The 23,368-nt window shown below is 36.8% G+C and overlaps 1 protein-coding gene across 2 annotated transcripts in view; it reads left to right on the top strand.

The window, feature by feature from the left end:
* Nucleotides 1-23,368, top strand: part of ANGPT1 (angiopoietin 1) — a 469,567-nt gene that overhangs the window by 388,938 nt on the left and 57,261 nt on the right. The window contains exons 6-7 of one of the 2 annotated variants that reach the window (XM_061439144.1): nt 17,188-17,315; nt 21,091-21,168. In XM_061439144.1, coding sequence (XP_061295128.1) covers nt 17,188-17,315; nt 21,091-21,168 — 206 coding nt within the window. The remainder of the gene's footprint in view (nt 1-17,187; nt 17,316-21,090; nt 21,169-23,368) is intronic. The other variant, XM_061439145.1, reaches the window with a different exon arrangement.

Genomic DNA, 23,368 nt, shown 5'->3' on the forward strand with positions numbered 1-23,368 from the left:
CTTTACCATCTGAACCACCAGGGAAGTCCACTAGATTAAATATCAGTTACTGAAACAAACTTATTTCATTCTAATTTCAAAATACATGAGTAAAATCTTTTCCTTCTTAAGACCAAAAATTCATTTATCAAGTAAATTTGTTACTTATCAAAGATTACACATAAATGTTCTCTCATTAAAAATAAATATATGTAAATAAGCCTAAATCAATACATTACAATAAATGTACCACTTTTCTAAAATGTATATTTCAAAAAAAAAAATGCAAAGAGTAGTCTGAGTTTCAAAAAATCTGTGTCATAATCCAAAAAGGCAAAAATTTTAATTGACCTAAGGTTCTTCTCACTCTAACTTGACTAAGTCAGTCATATGGATACAGCCTGAATAGAATACTACAAAACAGAAGAAAAAATTTCTACTGAGTTTTTTTCTGTCATTGGCAACTAATTTAATCTTTATGAAGCGTTTAATCATTTATAGGGGTTTCCCCAGTGGCACAGTGGTAAAGAATTCACCTGCAATGCAGGAGAAGCAGGAGACACAGGTTCAATCCCCACGTAGGGAATATCCCCTGGAGGAGGAAATGGCAGCCCACCTCAGTATTCTTGCGGGGAAAATCCCATAACAGATGAGTCAAGCGGGCTACAATCATGGGGAGGCAAAGAGTCGGATAGGACTGAGCTTGCTAATCATTTCTTATGTAGGATAATTATATCTACTTCACAATGATAGTGAGAACATTAGATACTTCATATTAAAACAAAAGTATGGGACATATTTGATTCATTAAACTTTAGTTCCTTCCTTTTCCTCCAAGTGACAAAATTCAGCTAAATGCAAATTTATTAAGTGCTAGTTATAAGTAAAATTTCTTTCACAGAAAATGTCTGAATACAGTGTTCTAGAGTGTCTGACTGTTGACAGTCATCCAAGTCCCTTCTTTTTAACTTGTTTCCAAATCACTAAAATGGAATCATGATATTCAATTCCTGGTGAGTAAGAATTAACAGAGATTTGTATAAAACTCATAGCATCAAGTGTTATGTAGTATTTTTTTTTTTTCACTTTCACTTTTCATACTAAACCACTTAAGGTCATTTTCTAAAATAGTTTAGCAAACTTTCCTCTTGTCTTAACAGGCAATAGCAGTATCTTAGGCAAATAGTCATTGCAAACTGAATTGTGTCTGTTTTTTAAGACTTCTGGGTAACACACTTATTTTTGTCTAATCTTTGTCTGCAAACACTTGGTTGCATTTATTCTTAGAATTACCACTGAAGAAATAGTACTCTCAATGTTATCATAGTGTCAAACCTTAGCTGACTGCTTCAGGTTTTTGGCAATTCAAGTTATTCTGGGAATTAAATAGTTCACATTGATAACAGCATGGAAGCAAGGTTTAGAATTCTTTGGGGGAGGATAATCAGGTACTGTGACTGTCAACATCCACCAGTCATCTCTGTTGAGAGGTGATTGAAGCATCATCACGTACCTTGGACACACACAAGACAAACATGATATTATGTGACCAAGAATTTAATTACTAACAAACCATAAAATATAGGAAAGAGAAATACAGAAAATAGTATTTAGGCTCCATTGTAAAATTACACTGACTGATTTTCTTACTGTCGAAATCAGTTTAGAACATACTCCTGTGATACCAAGATATGATTTATAAACTTGTCATTCATTCATTAAATAGTTATACAGCAACTATTTTGCTTCAGATTCTCTTCTGAGAATAAAGATATCCATCTATTTTTATTTAACAAATATTTGCTGAGTTCCTATAATATGCCAGGTACTATTCAGACCACTAGGGAGAGAGAAAAGTATACTGTCTGTGGCTTCAAGAAAACTAGAATTTGGTAGGGAAAGAGAGGTAAACAGACAATTGTATTTCATAAATATTTGCTAGACGTGAGGCCAGGGTGCCAGGGGACTAGTGAAACACACAGGAAGAATACTAGAATCATGACAGAGACAGAGGAATGAGGGCAGAATCCAGCATCTGCAGAGTCTTCTTAAGTAAGGCTTTTGTTGAATCCTTATTATGATTCAGGCATTGATTAAGCTTTATGTGTTTTAACTTAGTCCTCACAGTAACAGTATAAGGGAACTAATGTGGTTAGCCCCATTTTATAAATTCCACAAGCTATCAGTAATTTGCCTAAGGCTGCATAGCTGGAAAAGGTCAATCCAGGAATAAAACATAGGCAGGATGGTTCTGATGAGGAGACAGTGACTAAGTCTTCAAAATGAAGAAGACCGAGGGTACTCCAGAGAGCATAAACAACATGTATATTTGCCAGGAGTCATCAAAATGGGTGGGGGGTGTACACCTAAATGTACAACCTATTTCTCAGAATTGAAGGCAGGAGAACAATGAAAGATGAAGTTAGAAAGGTAAACAGAAGGAGATCAAAATAGCTGTGTGTGTTTTTTTTTTCCTTGAAAGCAATAAGAAGTCATTGTCAGTATATAAGGACAATAATGACATTATCATTTTAGAAAAATTACCCCAAGTCACAGTATAGGAACAACACATTGTTAAGTTGACAAGTCTGGAAGCAGAGGGGCCAGATGGATGCTTTGCCATTTATTAAAATATTAACAAATACTTAAGAGAGTATGAGCCAGTCTTCTTAGCCCCTTGCATATATTAACTCATTTAATTCTGACAACAACTCTGTAAACGAAGTGCTCTTATTAACCTTATCTGACGGACAAAGAAATTAAGCATATAAAGGTAAATAATTTTTAAATATTACACTGCTAGCAAGTGAGAAGGCTGAGATTTGAACCCACAGTCTAGATCTTGATTCTGTACGTTATCCACTATACTATGATTGAGAGAAAAGGTATATTGATGGTTTTCATCAGGTTCTCAAAAGGATCTTCTGGGAGAGAAATAATGAGGTCAGGATCAAACCAGGGCAAATGGAAAGGCAACTAGAGGGAAATTTTGTGAACAAAGAGTTAGAATCAACAAGAGATAACCACTTATTTAGAAGTAAACTCAAATATATTAGAAATTCTGGGTTGACTAATTTTGATATTTCTTAAAATCTGCAACATGAGAAAAGAAACAGGCTTAGGAGGCAAGATTTAGTTTGAGCATATGGACAGAGGTGACTACGGAAGGCAGGGGAATGAGTCTGGAGTTCAGTAGTGAAATCCTGAGGACCATATAGATTGATGTGTCCTCAGAGGAGACAGTTGGTAAAGCCATGCTGTTCAGTGGACTCACTGAACGTGTGTATAAAGCAATGACAAAACCATTTGGGGGTTATAAATCCATTCAAGAATCTGATAAAAACTAGTCTACCATTACTTAGTGCAACTACTTGGCACAAATCTGTGTACGATTTCAGGGGATAAACAGAGTGAATTACAGAAATCCATAAAATACAGAAATTACATAATATGAACTCCTTTTAAAATATTAAGAATGTGAATCAAATACAGAAAGTTGGGAGTTCTTTGAGGGACAGATAAAGGAGACCAAAATAGCAGTTATAAGCAGAGAGAAAAGACTGTTATGTAGGGTCTATTTTAGTGGCAGAAAAGCAGAAAGTTCAAACAAACAAACAGACTGAACTTTGGAACTGGGATGTCACCTTCCATAGGGAGAGTCTGAATGAACTGTAGAGCTCAACTGCATAGACTGCAGGCTAAAATGATAAGATGAATTAAAAGCAGAAACTGTTGTCTCGTGCTCATGCTCAGTTGCTTCAGTCAGGTCCCACTCTTAGTGACCCTGTGGGCTTAGCTCACCAGGTTCCTCTGTCCATGGGATTCTCCAGGCAAGAATACTGGAGTGGTTTGCCATTTCCTCCTCCAGGGGATCTTCCCAACCTAGGGATAGAACCCACATCTCCTGCGGCTCCTGCATTGCAGGCAGATTCTTTACCACTGAGCCATGAGGGAAGCCCCAAATAGTACTGGAGTGGATTGCCATTTCCTTCTCTAAAATGTTGTCCACCCCCATCCAAATGTTGAATGTGAAAGGGTGGATAGCAGTTTCAGGTAGAGAAGCACTCAGGGTAGAGAGGAATAAAAAGAAACTTAAAAATAAATACCAAGAGACAAGAGCATATTTATATGCTTAGCTCCTTAATATGAAGTATAAAAATTTCAAATCATAAGAAGCTTCTCCTGAAGTTTATTTTAAAAGTTTCTTTCATATAATCTGAAAGAGATAATGACTGATACTACAAATTTTTAAGCGATCTCAATTATTTGGTTTAATGTGTCTTTCCCAGGGGCTGATTGCAATGGTACAGAACGTTTGATCATTATTTTCAGGCTTCTGGCCTTCTGAAAAGGGGAAATGAGGCATTTGCTTCCTTTGCAGTGCTGAGGGGACATTTGGCTCTGTTCTCAGAATAATTCTACCATCTGAAAAGAATTTACCTCCCGTGCAGTGTCTATTGAGTTTGTGAAGTAAATCATTCAGTCAAGGGATGAGACAGCTTGAACTCCTGCAAGTCCCTTGAGTTAAGAACAACTCTTAAAAACATCACAAGCGATGGGAGGAAATTAAAACTTTTTGAATGTCACTCATATAAACATTTATAAAAAATAGAAAATATCATTTTTATTGACTTAGTAAAATATTTGGTTTCTCGTTGACTACTTGTAATGCACAATTTAACATTAGGTAGAAAGAGAAAGAAAAATACAGGAAGTCATCTGCTGAACACTACAGTGAGCGCTTGTTTCCATTTAATGAGGGGAATGCTTTATCTTGACAGAAAATTACATGTCAAACATTTACAATTTCCTTAAAATGAACCACACTTCTAGCACTTCCTTTCACAAAACCTAATGGCTTAAGGGGAAAGTGACTATTTATTTTTGGAAATGGTATGTTTCTCCTTTTTGGTGGAGCATGTTATCAGCCTTCTGAAAAGTCATAATTTCTGTTAAAAAAAAAATTGTGTGAATAGAAGATAGCCAAAATAATGATAACAGAATAAGAAATAATACAGTCCTTGACCTCTCCCATGAACTATTACTAAATCACATCTTTTGGGGGAAATTTGAAATTTTGTGGTTAATTCTCTTTTGGAATTACAGTTTCAGTTTCAGAAAACAAACTCTCTAAAATGCAGAGGGGTATCCCTCAACTCCAGCTGGGCCTGGAAGTTACCAGGGTGAAAGGCCATGAAAAAAGTGTTGCCTTGATGTTCTAACATTGCTATGAACAAACTCCATTCCGTCTTCTCTTGTACTTTAATGACCTGGTTGGCTAAAACAAAGAAGCACAAAATATTTTTAATAGAATTTTAACTAAATCATTTCCCTGGGTTCATCCATACTGAAGTCAAATTCAAGTTTTTTCCCTAAAGTCCAGGGACAAAATGGGTCAGTGGATACCAGTTGCAAATAAGCTATGGTACTTTATACTAAGCCAAATAACACCTATAATAACTCAGAAAGTAAGGAAAAATATTCTGTTAACATCATTCAGTATGCATGCATCACAGCAACCATAGAATGAAACCTTTATCAAAAAATCTCATATGCTTTGCATAGGTGCTAAGTCGCTTCAGTCGTGTCTGACTCTTTTCAAACCTTGGACTATAGTCTGTCAGTCTCCTCTGTCCATGGGATGGTCCAGGCAAGAATACTGGAGTGGGTTCCCATTCCCTACTCCTGGGGATCTTTGTTCCAAACCCTCAGCGGTTCTTACATCTCCTGAATTGGCAGGCAGGTTCTTTACCACTAACACCACTGGGGAAGCCACTTATGCTTTAAGAAGGGAGACAAAATAAACCTTGAAAAATGTTGCAACTAAACAGTTAGGTTTCAGTTCAGTTCAGTTCAGTCGCTCAGTTGTGTCTGACTCTTTGCGACCCCATGAATCACAGCACTCCAGGCCTCCCTGTCCATCACAAACTCCCGGAGTTCACTCAGACTCACGTCCACCGAGTCAGTGATGCCATCCAGCCATCTCAGCCTCTGTCGTCCCCTTCTCCTCCTGCCCCCAATCCCTCCCAGCATCAGAGTCTTTTCCAATGAGTCAACTCTTCGCATGAGGTGGCCAAAGTACTGGAGTTTCAGCTTCAGCATCATTCCCGCCAAAGAAATCCCAGGGCTGATCTCCTTCAGAATGGACTGGCTAGATCTCCTTGCAGTCCAAGGGACTCTCAAGAGTCTTCTCCAACACCACAGTTCAAAAGCATCAATTCTTTGGTGCTCAGCCTTCTTCACAGTCCAACTCTCACATCCATACATGACCACAGGAAAAACCATAGCCTTGACTAGACGAACCTTTGTTGGCAAAGTAATGTCTCTGCTTTTGAATATGCTATCTAGGTTGGTCATAACTTTCCATCCAAGGAGTAAGCGTCTTTTAATTTCATGGCTGCAGTCACCATCTGCAGTGATTTTGGAGCCCAGAAAAATAAAGTCTGACACTGTTGCGACTGTTTCCCCATCTATTTCCCATGAAGTGATGGGACCAGGTGCCATGATCTTCGTTTTCTGAATGTTGAGGTTTAAGCCAACTTTTTCACTCTCCACTTTCACTTTCATCAAGAGGCTTTTGAGTTCCTCTTCACTTTCTGCCATAAGGGTGGTGTCATCTGCATATCTGAGGTTATTGATATTTCAGTTTGGTTTATCTATAAACAAAATATTGATTTTTTTTTTTTGTTAGCAGAAGATTTTTCTAAAAGTCAAGTGCAAAGAAACTTTAATTTGTTGTTGTTGTTCAGTCGCTCAGTCGTGTCTGACTCTTTGTGACCCCACGGACTGCGGCTTGCCCGGCTTCCCGTCCTTCACCATCTCGCAGAGCCTGCTCAAACCCATATCCATTGAGTCGGTAATGCAATCCAACTGTCTCATCCTCTGTCATCCCATGTATATCATGGCTTGTAAAGTAGTACTCAAGTGTATCTCACAACAAGACTCAAAGTGACACAACTCTGGTGTCAGCCTTTGTTTATTTAAAACTTCAAAGTGACAGGCTTTGGGGTTTTTGTTGTTGTCAATTTTCATAAGCATGTGGCAACTGCTCTCTATGTTTACAGCATTGCCCAAGCACTTTCATTCCATTTCTAATGGCTTTTGCTGAAATTATTTGTCTACTCAAAGCACAAAAGATGCCCTTTAAGTCTTCCCACATGCGTGAGGAATGTTTTGTTGAAAATCAATATATTCCAGCCAGACTGAAAACATTACATGGGAAATTAACACACATGAAACACCTGAGATATATTTGTTAATGAAATGACCTTCTGAACAAATAACAAGGATCCTGTAGCACTCGTAACTGCCCATCAGGGTGCCTAAAGGGAAAACACAGGAATGAATTTTATAAAAAATGAATGCTCATTTGATTAAACAAAGATTGTGTGTAAATCCATTTTCAACTTTTAGTAATTTTTTTATTCTTAGTTGCTCTAAGTGTAATATGCATTGGATATACATTGAGTCACTTCACATTAGCAGTGTTCAAAAATTTATTTAAATACACTAATCAAATTAAAATAATATTATATAGAATTACTTCACATTTCGTTATTCCATACTGAAAAAAGCACCATAAAATTAGCAATCCATCCGTGACATAAGGTACTATGCATGTCCACATGGATTTAATCTTTTCTGTACATTATGCATGTCTCAATATTATTAAAATGTATATATTTACCTACAGTTATATATAATGAGTAATATATTGTTAAATGGAGAAGGAAGTGGCAACCCACTCCAGTATTCCTGCCTAGAGAATCCCGTGGACAGAGGAGCCTGGTGGGCTGCTGTCCATGGGGTTGCACAGAGTTGGATGTGACTGAAGTGACTTAGCATGCATGCATGTATTGGAGAAGAACCTGGCAACCCACTCCAGTATTCTTGCCTAGAGAATCCCAGGGACGGAGGAGCTTGGTGGGCTGCCATCTCTGGTGTCACACAGAGTTGGACACGACTGAATCAACTTAGCATCAGCAGCAGCAGCAATATATTCTTAAATAATGTGTCTCTTTAAGTAATAAAATTTTAAGAAAATTTTAAAATATTATGATGGCAAATTTTGTGCAATATTTTCATCCTCTTTTCTGTTTTTCCTGTAATAATACTAAATAAAATGAAGGCTTTTTAAAATAATTTAATTATCATCAGCATATAATTTGTACCATATTACTATGATGCCTTTTTAAATGTATATAATTTATCCCTTATATTATATACTGCCTAAACTATAATCATTTCTTATTTTTGCCTACTTTAGAAAATTGATATTGTTTCCTCATAAGAACAAAAAGAACTTTGAATTATCAATTTTATCATTGTTCCTTGGCCTAATTCTAGAAGATGAGCACAAACACACACACATGCCCATTCTCAACTTCCCAACCAGCCTTCCTCTAAACTTGTAGCTTCTAGCAAATGGTCCATAGACTGGAGGATCAAGTAATTAGGCTTTATAATGTGTAAGACTAATGGGGAAAAATCCTGATCAGCATGACTTGTAGGGTACGGACATTATTACATTCAGTATGGCTGCTCAGGGACCTCTTACTTCCTAATCCTCTGCTTTTGAAGTTGAGGGCCATCACTGCTTCACATTTCTGCTGAGAGCTCCCCTCTCACAGAAAGTTCTGCTACCTATACCTCTCTTCTATCTTTATCTCAACATATCTTCATCTTCTTTCTTGTCATTTCTGCATCCTGTCATTCTTTCCGTATTTCCTGCTTCCATGAGATGAGCTTGTACCCATTCATAATTAAGGCATGTGCTTATTCATGAACCACCTAAGACCTAGGTGGGACCTTTGCAGTTAAGATACGTATTGCTGGGTAAGCACCCTGTGACAAATGATGTATTAGAGTTCTATCTGAGTCTGAGATTACTTTAGAAGTCAGTAAGAAGTAGTTAAGATTTTTGGCTTTACAGTTAAAGACTTACACTACTTACAAGTTTTGGCGAGGTTAGCATCTCAAAACCTCAGTTTTCTCATATATAAAATGACATGTTAATAAATCCATCTCATAAGATGTTTATGAGTATGAAAAGAAACATATAAAGCATACTTAGTGCAAGAAATTCAGAGTTAAGCACATAGTATCAAAGCTGATTGATTTGATCACAATTATTAAAGTTCCACCAAGATGATAGTTAAGATTTTATACGTTATCTACAAAATGTATACATGTAAAGAAGTGAGAGTAAAAACAGTTTTTTTAAATAAAAATTTAATTAAAATTATCATGCAGCAAGTAAAAAATATTCAATTGTTCCCTTATACCACAGTTAACAGACCGTGAGTAAAAGGAGTAGTAGATTCTCCAAAAGGAAGCCTTTATCTACTTAACTGAAGACTTCAAAGTATTTATAAATGTATGCTTGTTATTTTGTGACATAGCAATTTATATTACATATGTATTAGACTGCTGCTACTGCTACTGCTAAGTTGCTTCAGTTGTGTCAGACTCTGTGCGACCCCATAGACGGCAGCCCACCAGGCTCCCCCGTCCCTGGGATTCTCCAGGCAAGAACACTGGAGTGGGTTGCCATTTCCTTCTCCAATGTATTAGACTAACCATAGGTAATTGCATTTTTGTAGGTTGAAAACAATCATGTAGATATCAACCCACAAATATTAGGTTCATATGCATATATATTTTATGAAATAAGACCAATTTTGAAGCTTTTAATTTATAAGCTTAACAATCTTATGTGTTTATATAGCTATACACATGTGATGTATATTTATGAAATCATTGGGAAGTCATCCTCACCCACCCACAAAATATTGAAATATTGAATATTGCCTACAAACCTTTAAAAAATGTCTACACCCTTGAATTTTAAAATATTGCCTTCTCCCACTTCTCAAAGTCCTTTCAAATTAATTAGGATATCAGGGAATTTCTTCAGATGGCTTTTCCACAAAATGCCCCCACACCTGAAGAGTAAAGAATCTAATCAGTCTTGCTTGTTTGCACCTTGCCAAACTGCCAAAGAAGCAGTTTTACTCATTGTATGTTCAGTTACCTTCAATGACCTGTTGTGTTGAAAATCACAGGCTAAAGGTCAGTTCCTAGTACTACCATCTCTTTAATGCTAATAGCCAAAAATGTACCACAAGGAATATCCTTAAACCAATAATGTGATCTACATACATTCTGATGTTTTCTAAATATTAGAGAGATATGAATAACTAGCCACATGTAAGATTTTAAAAGAATAGTTGAAGAATTGATCCCTTTATAGCAACTTAGAAAATAAGTAGGATCAAGGACTCCTGTTTTTGATATTGTCTCTGGTAGCAAGGCTAATTAATTGTCTTCTGTGTTCTCTGCTAGGTTTTTTGAGACTCAGAATTACCAGTTCCACATTCCAGGAAGTTTTCTCTTGAGGGTTCATCTGAATTGAAGTGACCCTCTGCCTTAGCTTTCACACTTCTTCCTTGAAATTGGCCTGGTGGCAGACATGCCATCTGATTGAAATTGGTTGAGCAAATGAAAGGGAAGGACCAGATAAAGTTAACAGCTGCTAGAGTCAGTGTCTCATATTGCTTATTGACTCAGTGTTGGCTGGTGAAAGACAGACATGCACCTGCTTGTGTCTCTGTTAGATCACAGAGATTTGGTTGTATAGATAAGGAATGAATAATGATTCCTTTGTCAGGCTTTTCTAGATTTATTTACTGATATTGGTATGGGTAAAGCTCTTAAATTTTAGTTCAGAGAGCTTTTTTACATGTTTTAGTCATTCAGATGTTATCTCTTCTGAACAGCCTTCCCCAAGTCTACTTGTCAGAAATAGCCTGTAGTCTCTGTGCCTACTGTCAATGCACTTGATGCTTACCTGCAAAACAGTAATTGTGTGCATTATCTGTGTTTGGTATTATATTTGAACTGGTAACATTAGACTGAGAAGCTGTTTCTAGCCATCTTGTAACCAGGTAGAGAGCCAACAACAAATCAAGAAAAAGATAAGGAAACCAGTTCTTGATCACACTGAAACCTGATCATGCTTTCCCTAAAGCTCTGCCCTAGATTGTTCAGTTACATGATTCAGTAAATTATCTTTTTATTTAATCAAGCTTGAGTTGGGTTTTCCGTATCGTGGAGGATACTACCCATGGTTATAGCTATTTTGAGATATCATGGAAGACCTACAAATGGGTCTTCCTCTCATCAGACAGTGATCACATTAAGGGCAGGTTGTGGTTTTCTTATGTCTATATCGCCATTGTCTAGAAAAAGTCATGCAAATAGCAGATGTTTAATCAGTATTTACTGAAACTGTCAATATAGGATGGGTTAAACTAAGAAGGAATAACAGGCAGTCTTTTTATTTGAGAAACCAATTTAAAAACCTCAGTCTACTTGTCTTGTATTTGTTGTTGTTTAGTTGCTAAGTCATGTCCTAGTCTTTTGCAATCCCATTAACTGTAGCCTGCCAGGCCTGGGATTTCCCGGGCAAGAATACCCAGGGATTGAACATGTGTCTCCTGAATTGGCAGGCAGATTCTTTACCACTGAGCCACTTGGGAAGCCCATTTTATGTTTAGGCTTTTAGTAATTTTTAATGATGACAACAGAGGGAAGATAGTGGGATCAATAAGAGAAGAAGAGAACATCGGTTTTGGAGAAAATATTAGGTGACATTAAACAAATGAAGTTGGAGTAGCATTAGGAACTGCTCAGTGTAGAAATGTGAATCTGGAAGTCATGAGGGCCGCAAACACAGTGTCAGAAATGCTTGTATCTTACAAATCTGTGTAAAAGTCTGAAGCCATGGAAGATGGTTTGCAAAACGAGCAAATTAAAAAGGAACAGAGATCCAAGAATAGAATGTTGGGGAACATCTATTGGTAGGTGAAGAGAGGAACAGAACCCAATGAAGAGGAAAGAGGAAGGACAACTAGAGAAATAGAAAAGGGGACTAAGAGAGTCAACAAAAAAGGCAAGGGGGAAAGATAGGCAAAGGAGACTTATTTCAAATGTCTTAGATCTTCATGGCAAAGCATTAAAAAAGTCACATATAAATAGTGAGAGAAGACAGGAGTAAGATTCAGTCTTGAAAAAAGTACAAAGATTTGAAATTCACTTTTCAAGAAATGTAATAGAAAAAATGTCTGTTAGAAATGACCAAGGTTTTGGCTGAGCAGCATAGAGAACACAACTGAGGTTAGAAAGCATGCATTTGAATGGCATTAAACAGCTTCACTTTAGTGTTTGCAGTCTAGAAGTGGGGGTGAGAACTTGAATAAACATCCTCCCTTGGGTCAGGATTTACCCATACAAGGGGCTACTGGCTGAAAGGACGGTGGAAGGAAGGCACTAGCAGTTCCACCTGAACCGTTCCCTCATGTCTCACTCTCAGCCTGAAGATAGGAAGAAAGAAAAAGGAGGTTAGGAGGAGGCAGATAGTAACAGTGGGGATCTAGGCCCTAAAAAGAAAGACAAACTCATTAAGAATTAAAGACTGGGAGAAGAAATACAAGAGTATGTGGTCAAAGAAGGAACTTTCAGAGGTAAAAATCATTTTTAAAAAAATGTATGCTTTAAACCAGTGTATTATTATAACAAGTTAAACTACGTTTTCAGAAACTAAAACACCATATGATATGTCCAGATCGCCCCTCCCTGCTCTGTCCAGCTGATGCTTCTTTTATCTTCTTCCATCAGGTTTTTCATGTTTGTCTCTTGCCATTTATCTTATATTCCTCCAGGCGTTATCTTCCATCTTATTGAATCTCAAGACCTGCTACAAAAATTTATCCTTGTTTCTGATCATTTATCCTGTTCAGTTAATTCATCTTTGTTATGGTCTTTCTATGTTTTAAAATGTTTACTATCTCTAGTTTTACAATATCTGATAATAACACTAAATTTTGTATTCTCTAATATTTTACAAAGAAAATAGTCATGAAAATTGGAGTTATAAGATTAAAATCTCTACAAGCAGCATTAGATCAGATCAGATCACTCAGTCGTGTCCGACTCTTTGCGACCCCATGAATCGCAGCACGCCAGGCCTCCCTGTCCATCACCAACTCCAGGAGTTCACTGAGACTCACATCCATCGAGTCAGTGATGCCATCCAGCCATCTCAGCCTCTGTCGTCCCCTTCTCCTCCTGCCCTAAATCCCTCCCAGCATCAGAGTCTTTTCCAATGAGTCAACTCTTCGCATGAGGTGGCCAAAGTACTGGAGTTTCAGCTTCAGCATCATTCCTTCCAAAGAAATCCCAGGGCTGATCTCCTTCAGAATGGACTGGTTGGATCTCCTTGCAGTCCAAGGGACTCTCAAGAGTCTTCTCCAACACCACAGTTCAAAAGCATCAATTCTTCGATGCTCAGCCTTCTTCACAGTCCAACTCTCACATCCATACATACCACAGGGAAAACCATAGCCTTGACTAGACGAACCTTTGTTGGCAAAGTAATGTCTCTGCTTTTGAATATGCTATCTAGGTTGGTCATAACTTTCCTTCCAAGGAGTAAGCGTCTTTTAATTTCATGGCTGCAGTCACCATCTGTAGTGATTTTGGAGCCCAGAAAAATAAGCAGCATATTGATATACATATCATATATCATTTCATCTGAAATAATTTTTAATTCTTAATAGATAAAGCTCATATTATATAGCAAGATTGAGCTTTCCTGGTGGCTCAGACAGTAAAGGATCTGCCTGCAATGCAGGAGACCTGGGTTCAGTCCTTGGGTTGGGAAGATCCCCTGGAGAAGGGCATAGCAGTCACTCCAGGATTCTTGCCTGGAGAATCCCCATGGACAGAAGAGCCTAGTGGGCTACAGTCCATGTGGTTGCAAAGAGTCAGACATGACTGAGTGACTATGCACATATAGAAAGATTAGATTACTGGGTTTCTTTGACTTAGTAGTGATATAACCTGGTGTAGTCAATGAATGAAATAATGCAGTTACCCAACTCTGACAGGGAGGGGCCAACTTGATATAGTCCTAAATGTAATCAAATATAACTTCCCTCCATTTAGTCAGCTGCAGTATTTGGATTTGAGGATGAAAGACAGTAGCATCCACCACTCCACTGAACATCCATCCTACCCAACTTTTCCTTTTTTTCCTATGTTGTTGAAAATATGTGTGAAACAGCTTCCCTCTTCCCACACAATAGCCTTCACCCACATGTGTGGTAGATTGGCTAGCCTTCCACAGCTTAAATGTCTTTTCCATAAGAAAGAAAAAATAGTGTTGCCATCAATGATATTATTACCATAACACTAACTACCATTTCTTGGTACTTACTATAATTCAGTCACTCTGTTATGTAATTCACATACTTGCCTCATAAGTACCCCACTTTATACACTAAAAGGGAAGCAAAAGGAACTGAAAATCAATCTACTCCTATAGAAGGGGTCATCAGACTATAGACTATTATACAGATGTAAAGGTAAGCTCTGAATGAAACTTTTAAATTGCTTTTAAATGCTGTAGTATTCTAAGTGTAGTCTGGATCAAAATTTCAAGGATTCTGTTACTAATAAGTGAGTAAGTAAAAACAAGCAGTCTAATCTTTCTGGAAATAATGTGTTTCGATTTTTCAAAAACACCAGACTGTATTTCAAGAAAATGAAATATCTATATTAGATATGGTGCCATAAGTACAACATGTCCATAGTATTGTACCCCACCGTTAATCTGCCTCCTCCTAACCTCCTTTTTCTTTCTTCCTATCTTCAGGCTGAGAGTGAGACATGAGGGAATGGTTCAGGTGGAACTGCTAGTGCCTTCCTTCCACCGTCCTTTCAGCCAGTAGCCCCTTGTATGGGTAAATCCTGACCCAAGGGAGGATGTTTATTCAAGTTCTCACCCCCACTTCTAGACTGCAAACACTAAAGTGAAGCTGTTTAATGCCATTCAAATGCATGCTTTCTAACCTCAGTTGTGTTCTCTATGCTGCTCAGTCAAAACCTTGGTCATTTCAAATAGGCTTTTCTTTTCTATTACATTTCTTGAAAAGTATATTTCAATTCTTCGTACTTTTTTCATGATACTACTTGTACCTTTTATGGTAGACTCCTCAAACCATCTTTCTAGTTATGAAACTTACATTCAGAGCTTGAACATCATTTTATAAATTAGTTTCCAGAAAATAAGACAATATCTAACTTTTTATTTTTTCTGTGTTATTGAAAATGTGTGTGAAATAACTTCCCTCTTCCCATACAACCTTCACCCGCATCATCCTGAAGAGGAAAAGAAAAGGGGAAGGGAAGTGGCAGAGAAGTGGGAAAGGAATGTATTCGCCTTGCATAACTAAATAAGGGAGGGCAGGAAGTGGTACATTTAACAAGGAAGAATTTTCTCTTTCTTTAAAGAAACGATTTTCTCCATCTCTAACCCAAAAAAGAAAAATGGGTTTACCGTTAAATTCCTCTTGACCACATCTTCCTGTGCTGTGGATGCTCTCACGGGATTATAAATTTTAGTTAATATTTCTTTACATCCCTTTTTTATTGTATCTGTTTTGGTTATTTTTAATTTTTCAACAGAAGAACAAGCATTTACAATTTAGGAAAGTTTACTTTAGAAAAATAATAGTCCAGTTAGCTTAAAGTAAGTAAAGCACAAATAAAATGCACTGATGTTTTTAAAAAAAAGGCCTTTGTATAATCCATTGACACGCCCAATGCCATTAAAGATGGCTTTTGAGTACATAAATGCTCATTTTTAATTGCTATCTGCGTGCATTCTGTGCAATACTTCTTTACTAGCATATGAACTGTTAGTCCTCTGATTACTTATTTTGTGTTGATATTGCAGTTGTGATGATGATATTTAGAGGTACTTTTTAGTATAAGTAAGCAAAATCATTAGTGTAAATGTGAGCTATGTAGAGAACTATAATGCTATTAAATGTTATAATTCTGTATTTTTGTTATGGCAACATATCTGACATGGATATTTCATTTACTTGAATCATAGTTATTTTTGAAAATTTGAAAAATTTATATTGAGATAGTCATTCTTTATATAAAGATTAGACTGTTCATTTTTAATTACATATAAAGTAGTAACATTGTGTGTCAAATTGAAATCAGGTTAAGTATTTTAGATTGTTAGAATGTTTAAAATCAATTTAAAAGCATTAATTCATAGTTTACCTTTGATGTTATTATTTTAAAATATCATTGTGATGCAGAGTGATTTAAAGCAGATAATGATTAAACAACTAGAGACTTTAAGGGCAAAATTATAAAACATTCTGAATCTTAACTTCAAGAAAAGGGTAATGAAGCAAATTGCTAGAATAATGTATATTTATTAGAAAATACTAAATCATAAATAATTTTTATATATGCTGCATATATTTTTAGCTAAAAACTATTAAATGAATCATCTTTGTATTTTGATCTCATAATAAGAACTTAATAATGGATGAAGATCAGTGAATGAAATAAAGTTCCTCCCAGTAGAGACTATCTCTAATTAAATTTATTTTTCTATTAGACTTCCAGCCCCTATTTAGCTCTTCCATTTATATAACTTAATTTCAAATCTTACTGATTTTTGTTCTTCTATTTTTATGTCATCTACCTGATAGCTTAACTTCAGGCCATTAAATAAAAATCAAAATTCACTTCCCTTTCACTCTAGATACTTAAATTGGATCAGAGACGTCTATTTTTTATTTTGAGAGTTTTCTAAAACTAAAAAATTCTAGAACTTCGATATAAAGCCCCAGAAAAATAGTAAATCCTTCTTTTAGCATATTAAACCTTTATATTGTATTTTTATATCTGAATTTATCTTCAACTCTTCTTGCTCCAAAAACGGTAGCATTTTTCAAACTCTCCTATAAAATGTAGCTAAGAAGGTTTTAAAAATATTGCAGAAACATTGACATAATTGTTACCAATTGTCAGTATTTCAGGATCAGATTATCTATCTATTGAGTTGATGTTCTGAAAATGATAGAGAAAAACAAGATTTAAGAAATTAAGCCAAACATGAAAAAATACTCAGTTATGAATTAATCATGTTTTTCTTATAGTTTTATAATTCTGTCACTTCAAAATCTAGCATTGTTCCTATGATTGATTTTTCAATAAATGCAACATTGACATTTGTTTGGAGGAAATGAAGACTCACTTGGCTATACTTGAAGTCCATTTGGGAACTAATGGTACTGATATTCACATATTGCGATCTTTTTTTTTTTTTTTTTGCAGTTTTACTAAAGGGAGGAAAAAAAGAGGAAGAAAAGCCATTTAGAGACTGTGCAGATGTATATCAAGCTGGTTTTAATAAAAGTGGAATCTACACTATTTATATTAATAATATGCCAGAACCCAAAAAGGTAAAACCAGAAGTGTTTGTTTATGAGATGTAAAGCAGATCCTAGTTGAATTGCTGAATAATCAGATTGATTTGTGAGCTTGTTAAACCAAAAATATATATGCCTAAGCTCTTTTCTCCCGAAGATACTCTGTTTCCCAGGTCCATAAAAGATGAAAACCCAGTTGTACAGACCACTTCCAACCCCCACATGTCCTATCCCTGTTTCACATGCAGTTTTCCATTTACCCTCTGCTCATTCCTAGGATATCCCATTTGTTCATAAATTCTTGCCTTATACAGATTACATGTTGAAGGCACATACTTCAAGCTCATGGGAATAACTTAGGAACCATCTTCCAAAGTCCCAAGGACACAGATGGTACACATCATCTATGTTCAGATACTGTGGAGACAGAACTAGGGACATATTTCCAAAACCTCTGCTCTTACTAGGGTAGAGAAAGATACTCTATCTTAATTCATAATCTTGAAAGGATTTGCTTTGCATATTTACCTAAAGGACTTTGTTGGAGGATATTTTTCATCAGTATATTGAACAGGATCCAAAGTATACTTTGAAGTAAGAAAAACACTGTCTTCTTGCTGTTATATCTCTTCTATATATACTCTTTCTTCCTATTTGTTCATTAAATCATCCATCCATTCCTTCATTCAATACATAGTAAGTGTACGTCATTTATTTGTCAGTAAATGACTAGAGACATAATATAAAATCGTTCCCAATGTAGTGGTGAAGACAGACAAATACACAGAAATTGTAATATACTATAGAAGTGCAATGATAGAGACCGCAACAGGGTTTATGGAGAGCCTGGAGGAGAACTCTGTTCTTCAACATGTAAAAAGCTTCAACCAGATGCTCAAGACCCTGAGAGGACCACCTGTCCTTGCAGTGCTTTATCCTCAAAGGATGGAACAGTCTTTTTCCTCTCATTGCCCCACCTAAATTACCAGCTCTGTGTTCCCATTTTTTCTAGGTTCTATGCATACACTCTCAGAGGTTTTCCCTGATTCCCTCAAACAACTTTGCATGACTTGCTCACTATCAGAGTTCTACAAGGGAAGGATTTTACTTTTATTTTTGACTTCCTAGGATCCAGAATAGTTTCTGGAGCATAGTAGTCCCTCAGTAAATATGTGCTGAAATGCATGAATGAATAGATGACCTGCTGATGATAATGTCAACACTTCTGTGTAGTATATAGTAAATAAGCCTACCTTAGTCATTCCAACTGTTCATTCCCTTTGATAGGTGAGGGAAATACATCTTGGAGACCAGCTTGCCAGTTGTCACACAGTTGTCAAGAGGCAAAGTCTGGACTCTACCAGCCCTGCTGATTCCAGTGAGGATTAGTGGGTTAAGTTAGCTCAATAGTTTTTCCCTTTGCTGGGACAAAATTTTTCTTCTGAAAAGAGACCTATACTGTGCTGTCAAGGTGGGGAGAAATAAAGATGGTACAGCGGGTAAAAGAGGTGGCAGGCAGTTATGTACATTGCTACCTGGGTTACCTACAAGAGAAGTTTGATTTCACTGCATTTCTTTTTGAGCTTCTGTGAAAATTTTCAATGAATCAGGTGTACCATGTCTTTAAAAAAAAAAACAAAAACTGTGAAGGTATTATAGCAAATTTAGGAGTAAAGTGAAAGGGTTAGTTGCTCAGTTGTGTCCACCTCTGCGATCCCATGGACTGTAGCCTGCCAGGTTCCTCTGTCCATGGAATTCTCCAGGCAAGAATGCTGGAGTGGGTTGCCATTTCCTTTTCTGGGGGATCTTCCTGACCCAGGGATTGAACCCGAGTCTCCTGCATTTCAGGCGGATTCTTTACCAACTGAACCACCAGGGAAGCGAGGAAAGGGTTCAGTTCAGTTCAGTCAGTCAGTCATGTCCGACTCTTTGCGACCCCATGAACCAAAGCACGCCAGGCCTCCCAGTCCATCACCAACACCTGGAGTCCATCCAAACCCACATCCATCGAGTCGGTGATGCCATCCAACCATCTCATCCTCTGTCGTCCCCTTCTCCTCCTGCCCTCAATCTTTCCCAGCATCAGGGTCTTTTCAAATGAGTCAGCTCTTCACATCAGGTGGCCAAGGTATCGGAGTTTCAGCTTCAACATCAGTCCTTCCAATGAACACCCAGGACTGATCTCCTTTAGGATGGACTGGTTGGATCTCCTTGCAGTCCAAGGGGCTCTCAAGAGTCTTCTCCAACACCACAGTTCAAAAGCATCAATTCTTCAGCGCTCAACTTTTTTTATAGTCCAACTCTCACCTCCATACATGACCACTGGAAAAACCATAGCCTTGACTAGATGGACTTTTATTGGGAAAGTAATGTCTCTGATTTTTAATATACTGTCTAGGTTGGTCATAACTTTCCTGCCAAGGAGTAAGCGTCTTTTAATTTCATGGTTGCAATCACCAAAGCAGCTTTTTGAACCCTTTGGATCATATGACATAAAGCCTTCCTATTCTGCTTGCTGATATCTTAAAATCAGACTTAAATTCAGTTCATACATATGCACAGGCATGTTATACATGCCCACACTGATACATCATACAGAGAGCGTGTAAAGTGTCAGAAACTTCCCTGGAGGAGAGAACCCGAGGTAATGTAAATACTTCATGCAATTTACCTGTAGTTCTTCCCAAGACCTGATAGAAACCCCAAAATGATTATCACTTCCCCTCTTACATAGTGACTATAAAGTTAACTAAAAATATTAAGTGACCCTCCTTTTAGACTCTAATAATTATGTATGAATATAAAAATACAATGTTTTTTAAAGTTTTTAGACTAACTTTCATACTTTAAGAATCTTTTTTCAGTCCATCAACATTATCACATGGCCCTTAGTGAGGGCGTTACAAGTAAAGTTTGATCATTCCATTAAATTTAAGTTATGCAATAATCATAACTCTTCTAGTTCAGAAAGTTTTGAGAAACAAATAATTCTCAGACTATCTGCAGAACCGCTGCTACTGTTAGGGTGGAAGAAAAGTACCTTAACTCATGAACTTTAATGAAAGTGAAAGTTAGTTGCTCAGTCATGTCTAGCTCTTTGCGATCCCTTGGACTGTAGCCCACCAGGCTCTTCTGTCTGTGGAATTCTCCAGGCAAGAATACTGAAGTGGGTTGCCGTTTCTTTTTCCAGAGGATCTTCCCTACCCAGGGATTGATCCTGGGTCTCCTGTATTGTAGCCAGATTCTTTACCAACTGAGCCACTGGGGAAGTCATAAACTTGAATAACAACTTATAAACTTAAAAGAATTTGCTTTTTTTAAATATTTACATAAAAGAGTGGGTTAGAGGATCCAGTTCATTAGTTCAGTGACTTCTATGTTGGGTTTCAGAAACAGCATGATTTAAATTTATGTCTCTGCAGCATGATGAATTTTTCATGTTAGAGAACTTCAATATTGTTCTTAAATTTAAAAAAATCTAAAATACTGAAGCCACAAATGCTAAATATATGCTGGATTAGACTTGTTACATTTGGGCCTAGAGAAAATTAGTACACCAGACAGATTAGCAATAATATCAATACGGGCCTATAAAAGGCAAATTTTATCACTATAGAAATGGCACTTATATTTCTTCAGAGGAAGAAGGAGAAATTCACATGTTATTTTTAATGTCGTTAGGTTTAATTTAGTTGGAAATAACAGCAGAGCATGGTGAGAGGGAGAGATAACTGACCATAAGGAAGGAAAGACTTTGGGCTTCTTTATTTAAGTGTTCATTCCCTTGTTATATTCTTTCCCCTTTGAGATTATGGTACTTTCGCAAGTAGTAATAATGTTCTGTTATGGAGATGGACATTTTAGGACGATATACCTGCACTTACCAGTAAGTAGCAAATTTTGTTTTATATCCCTTGTTATAGTCACATATCTTAGAATTAGTAAGAACAAACATTGTGTGAACTTCCCAATGTTATTGAGAAACTGATTAATATAATAGTTCAAATGTACTGTGCACTTACAGTTTGCCAGTTTCTATTTTGAGCACTTTAGATACATATACTTACTTGTTTATCCCTTTCAATAACTCTGTGATATATATCAGAGAAGGCAATGGCACCCCACTCCAGTACTCTTGCCTGGAAAATCCCATGGATGGAGGAGCCTGGTGGGCTGCAGTCCATGGGGTCGCTAAGAGTCGGGCACGACTGAGCGACTTCATTTTCACTTCTCACTTTCATGCATTGGAGAAGGAAATGGCAACCCACTCCAGTGTTCTTGCCTGGAGAATCCCAGGGACGGGGGAGCCTGGTGGGCTACTGTCTATGGGGTCGCACAGAGTCGGACACGACTAAAGCGACTCAGCAGCAGCATGATATATATAGTTGCTCTCATTATCCCTATTTTAGAAAAATAACTTGCCCAAATCACAAATTTGGGCAGCAAATACTGAATACAGGCTTCATAACAAAGAAATCAACTCTAGACTATACCATCCTAACAGGAAGCTAAGTGAGATAATTACTTATATTAGTGATGACTGAAGCTACACCTTTCATAATTTTTTATAGGAACCTATGTGAGTGACACAGCTAAGAGTTCATTGTCAGGTATGATTGTAAGCCACCCTGCTTCCTCCCACCCTGTAATCTCATTGCCTTCTCTTATTTTTATATAGATCATTGGTATCCTCTCAGTTCTGTAAAAAAAAGTTCTATAAAAAGTGCTTGGAAAAGTCATCCTTAGGATCATCACCCTTCCACATATATTTTGCTTTGTGGCTATAAAGTTTGGTGCTAATCATGATATGCTTAGCAAAAATTTTGCTCATTTTAATACTTCCAGAAATTCTAGCAAGGATAAGAAACTCAAGGCAAGTTTATGTAAAAACAAAACAAAATGTCTAGCTATGTATGATACATGGATTAATCAATTAAATTGACCTATTTAGGCAATTAACAAAAACTATTAGTACAAATTATTAATTTTAGGCAGAGTGAAATTTGCAAGTATACACAGTTGCTATATAGTTGTTTTGACTGACATCATTCCCTGCCAAGAAAGAATGTCTGCAAAAGTTAGAAAAGTATTATCTTTTCAAATGTGACGTGGAAGCCAAAGGCAGTTTTCTAGGACTATTAAAATTTTCAAGCAGATAGAAAATGAGAATTAGATCATTTATATATTTTTTACTTTTTTTCATTATTAATGGCTTGTGGATATTTTCCACTCTGAATTTCCTTCAGTACATGGTAGTAGGAAGCAGGATTTTTCCTTTGATTTCATAAGTTTCTAACACCAAATACACTGTAATCTGCTTAGTTTCATACAGTAAAACAAACCATTAAATAATAGCTCTGATTACTATAAAATATTTAAAAATTTGTTTCTGAATTTATAATTTCCCTAATTCTTGGAAAAGGACTATAACAAATGTGTTGAGGAGCCTTTTTTATTTAAGGTTATGGAAAAATAATTAACACTCACAAGGTTAATCATTCCAACTTGTATGTAGCATAAAAGCATAAAACTATGTGAATCAAATTTCCCCTTTTTGTTTGGGTTTAAATCATTATTATGTTAAAAGATTTTTAATGCTTGAAAGCTTTGACCTTGCCTGGGATAGAAGCCAGTTCAATCTGTTCTTGGATAGAGTTAAGCCCAAGTCATATGATCAATAAATGCAACAGTCATAGTAAATGTAGCAGGGTGCCTGTGTCTACAGGAAGGATGCCGCCAGATAGCACAGACCACACTACATTGGCAAAGGAACTTCTCAGGTCCTTTCATGTCTCAAATCTTTCAAAACCAACCACCTATCTTTCTGAACTCCTTTCATCTATTAAGCATAGGCTTTTTGTTTTTCTTCTGACTAAAAATCATGGTCTTTTGTGTGTGGCAGGTTGCTAGCACTAATCCAACTTCATATGAGCTTGGTAGCTCAGTCGTGTCTGACTCTTTGTGACCCCATGGACTGTAACCCACCGGGCTCCTCTGTCCATGGGATTATCTAGGCAAGAATACTGGAGTGGGTTGCCATTTCCTCCTCCAGGGGATTTTTCCAACCCAGGGATCAAACCCACGTC

This window comes from Bos javanicus, chromosome 14, assembly GCF_032452875.1.
Source record: "Bos javanicus breed banteng chromosome 14, ARS-OSU_banteng_1.0, whole genome shotgun sequence".
Taxonomy (NCBI): domain Eukaryota; kingdom Metazoa; phylum Chordata; class Mammalia; order Artiodactyla; family Bovidae; genus Bos; species Bos javanicus.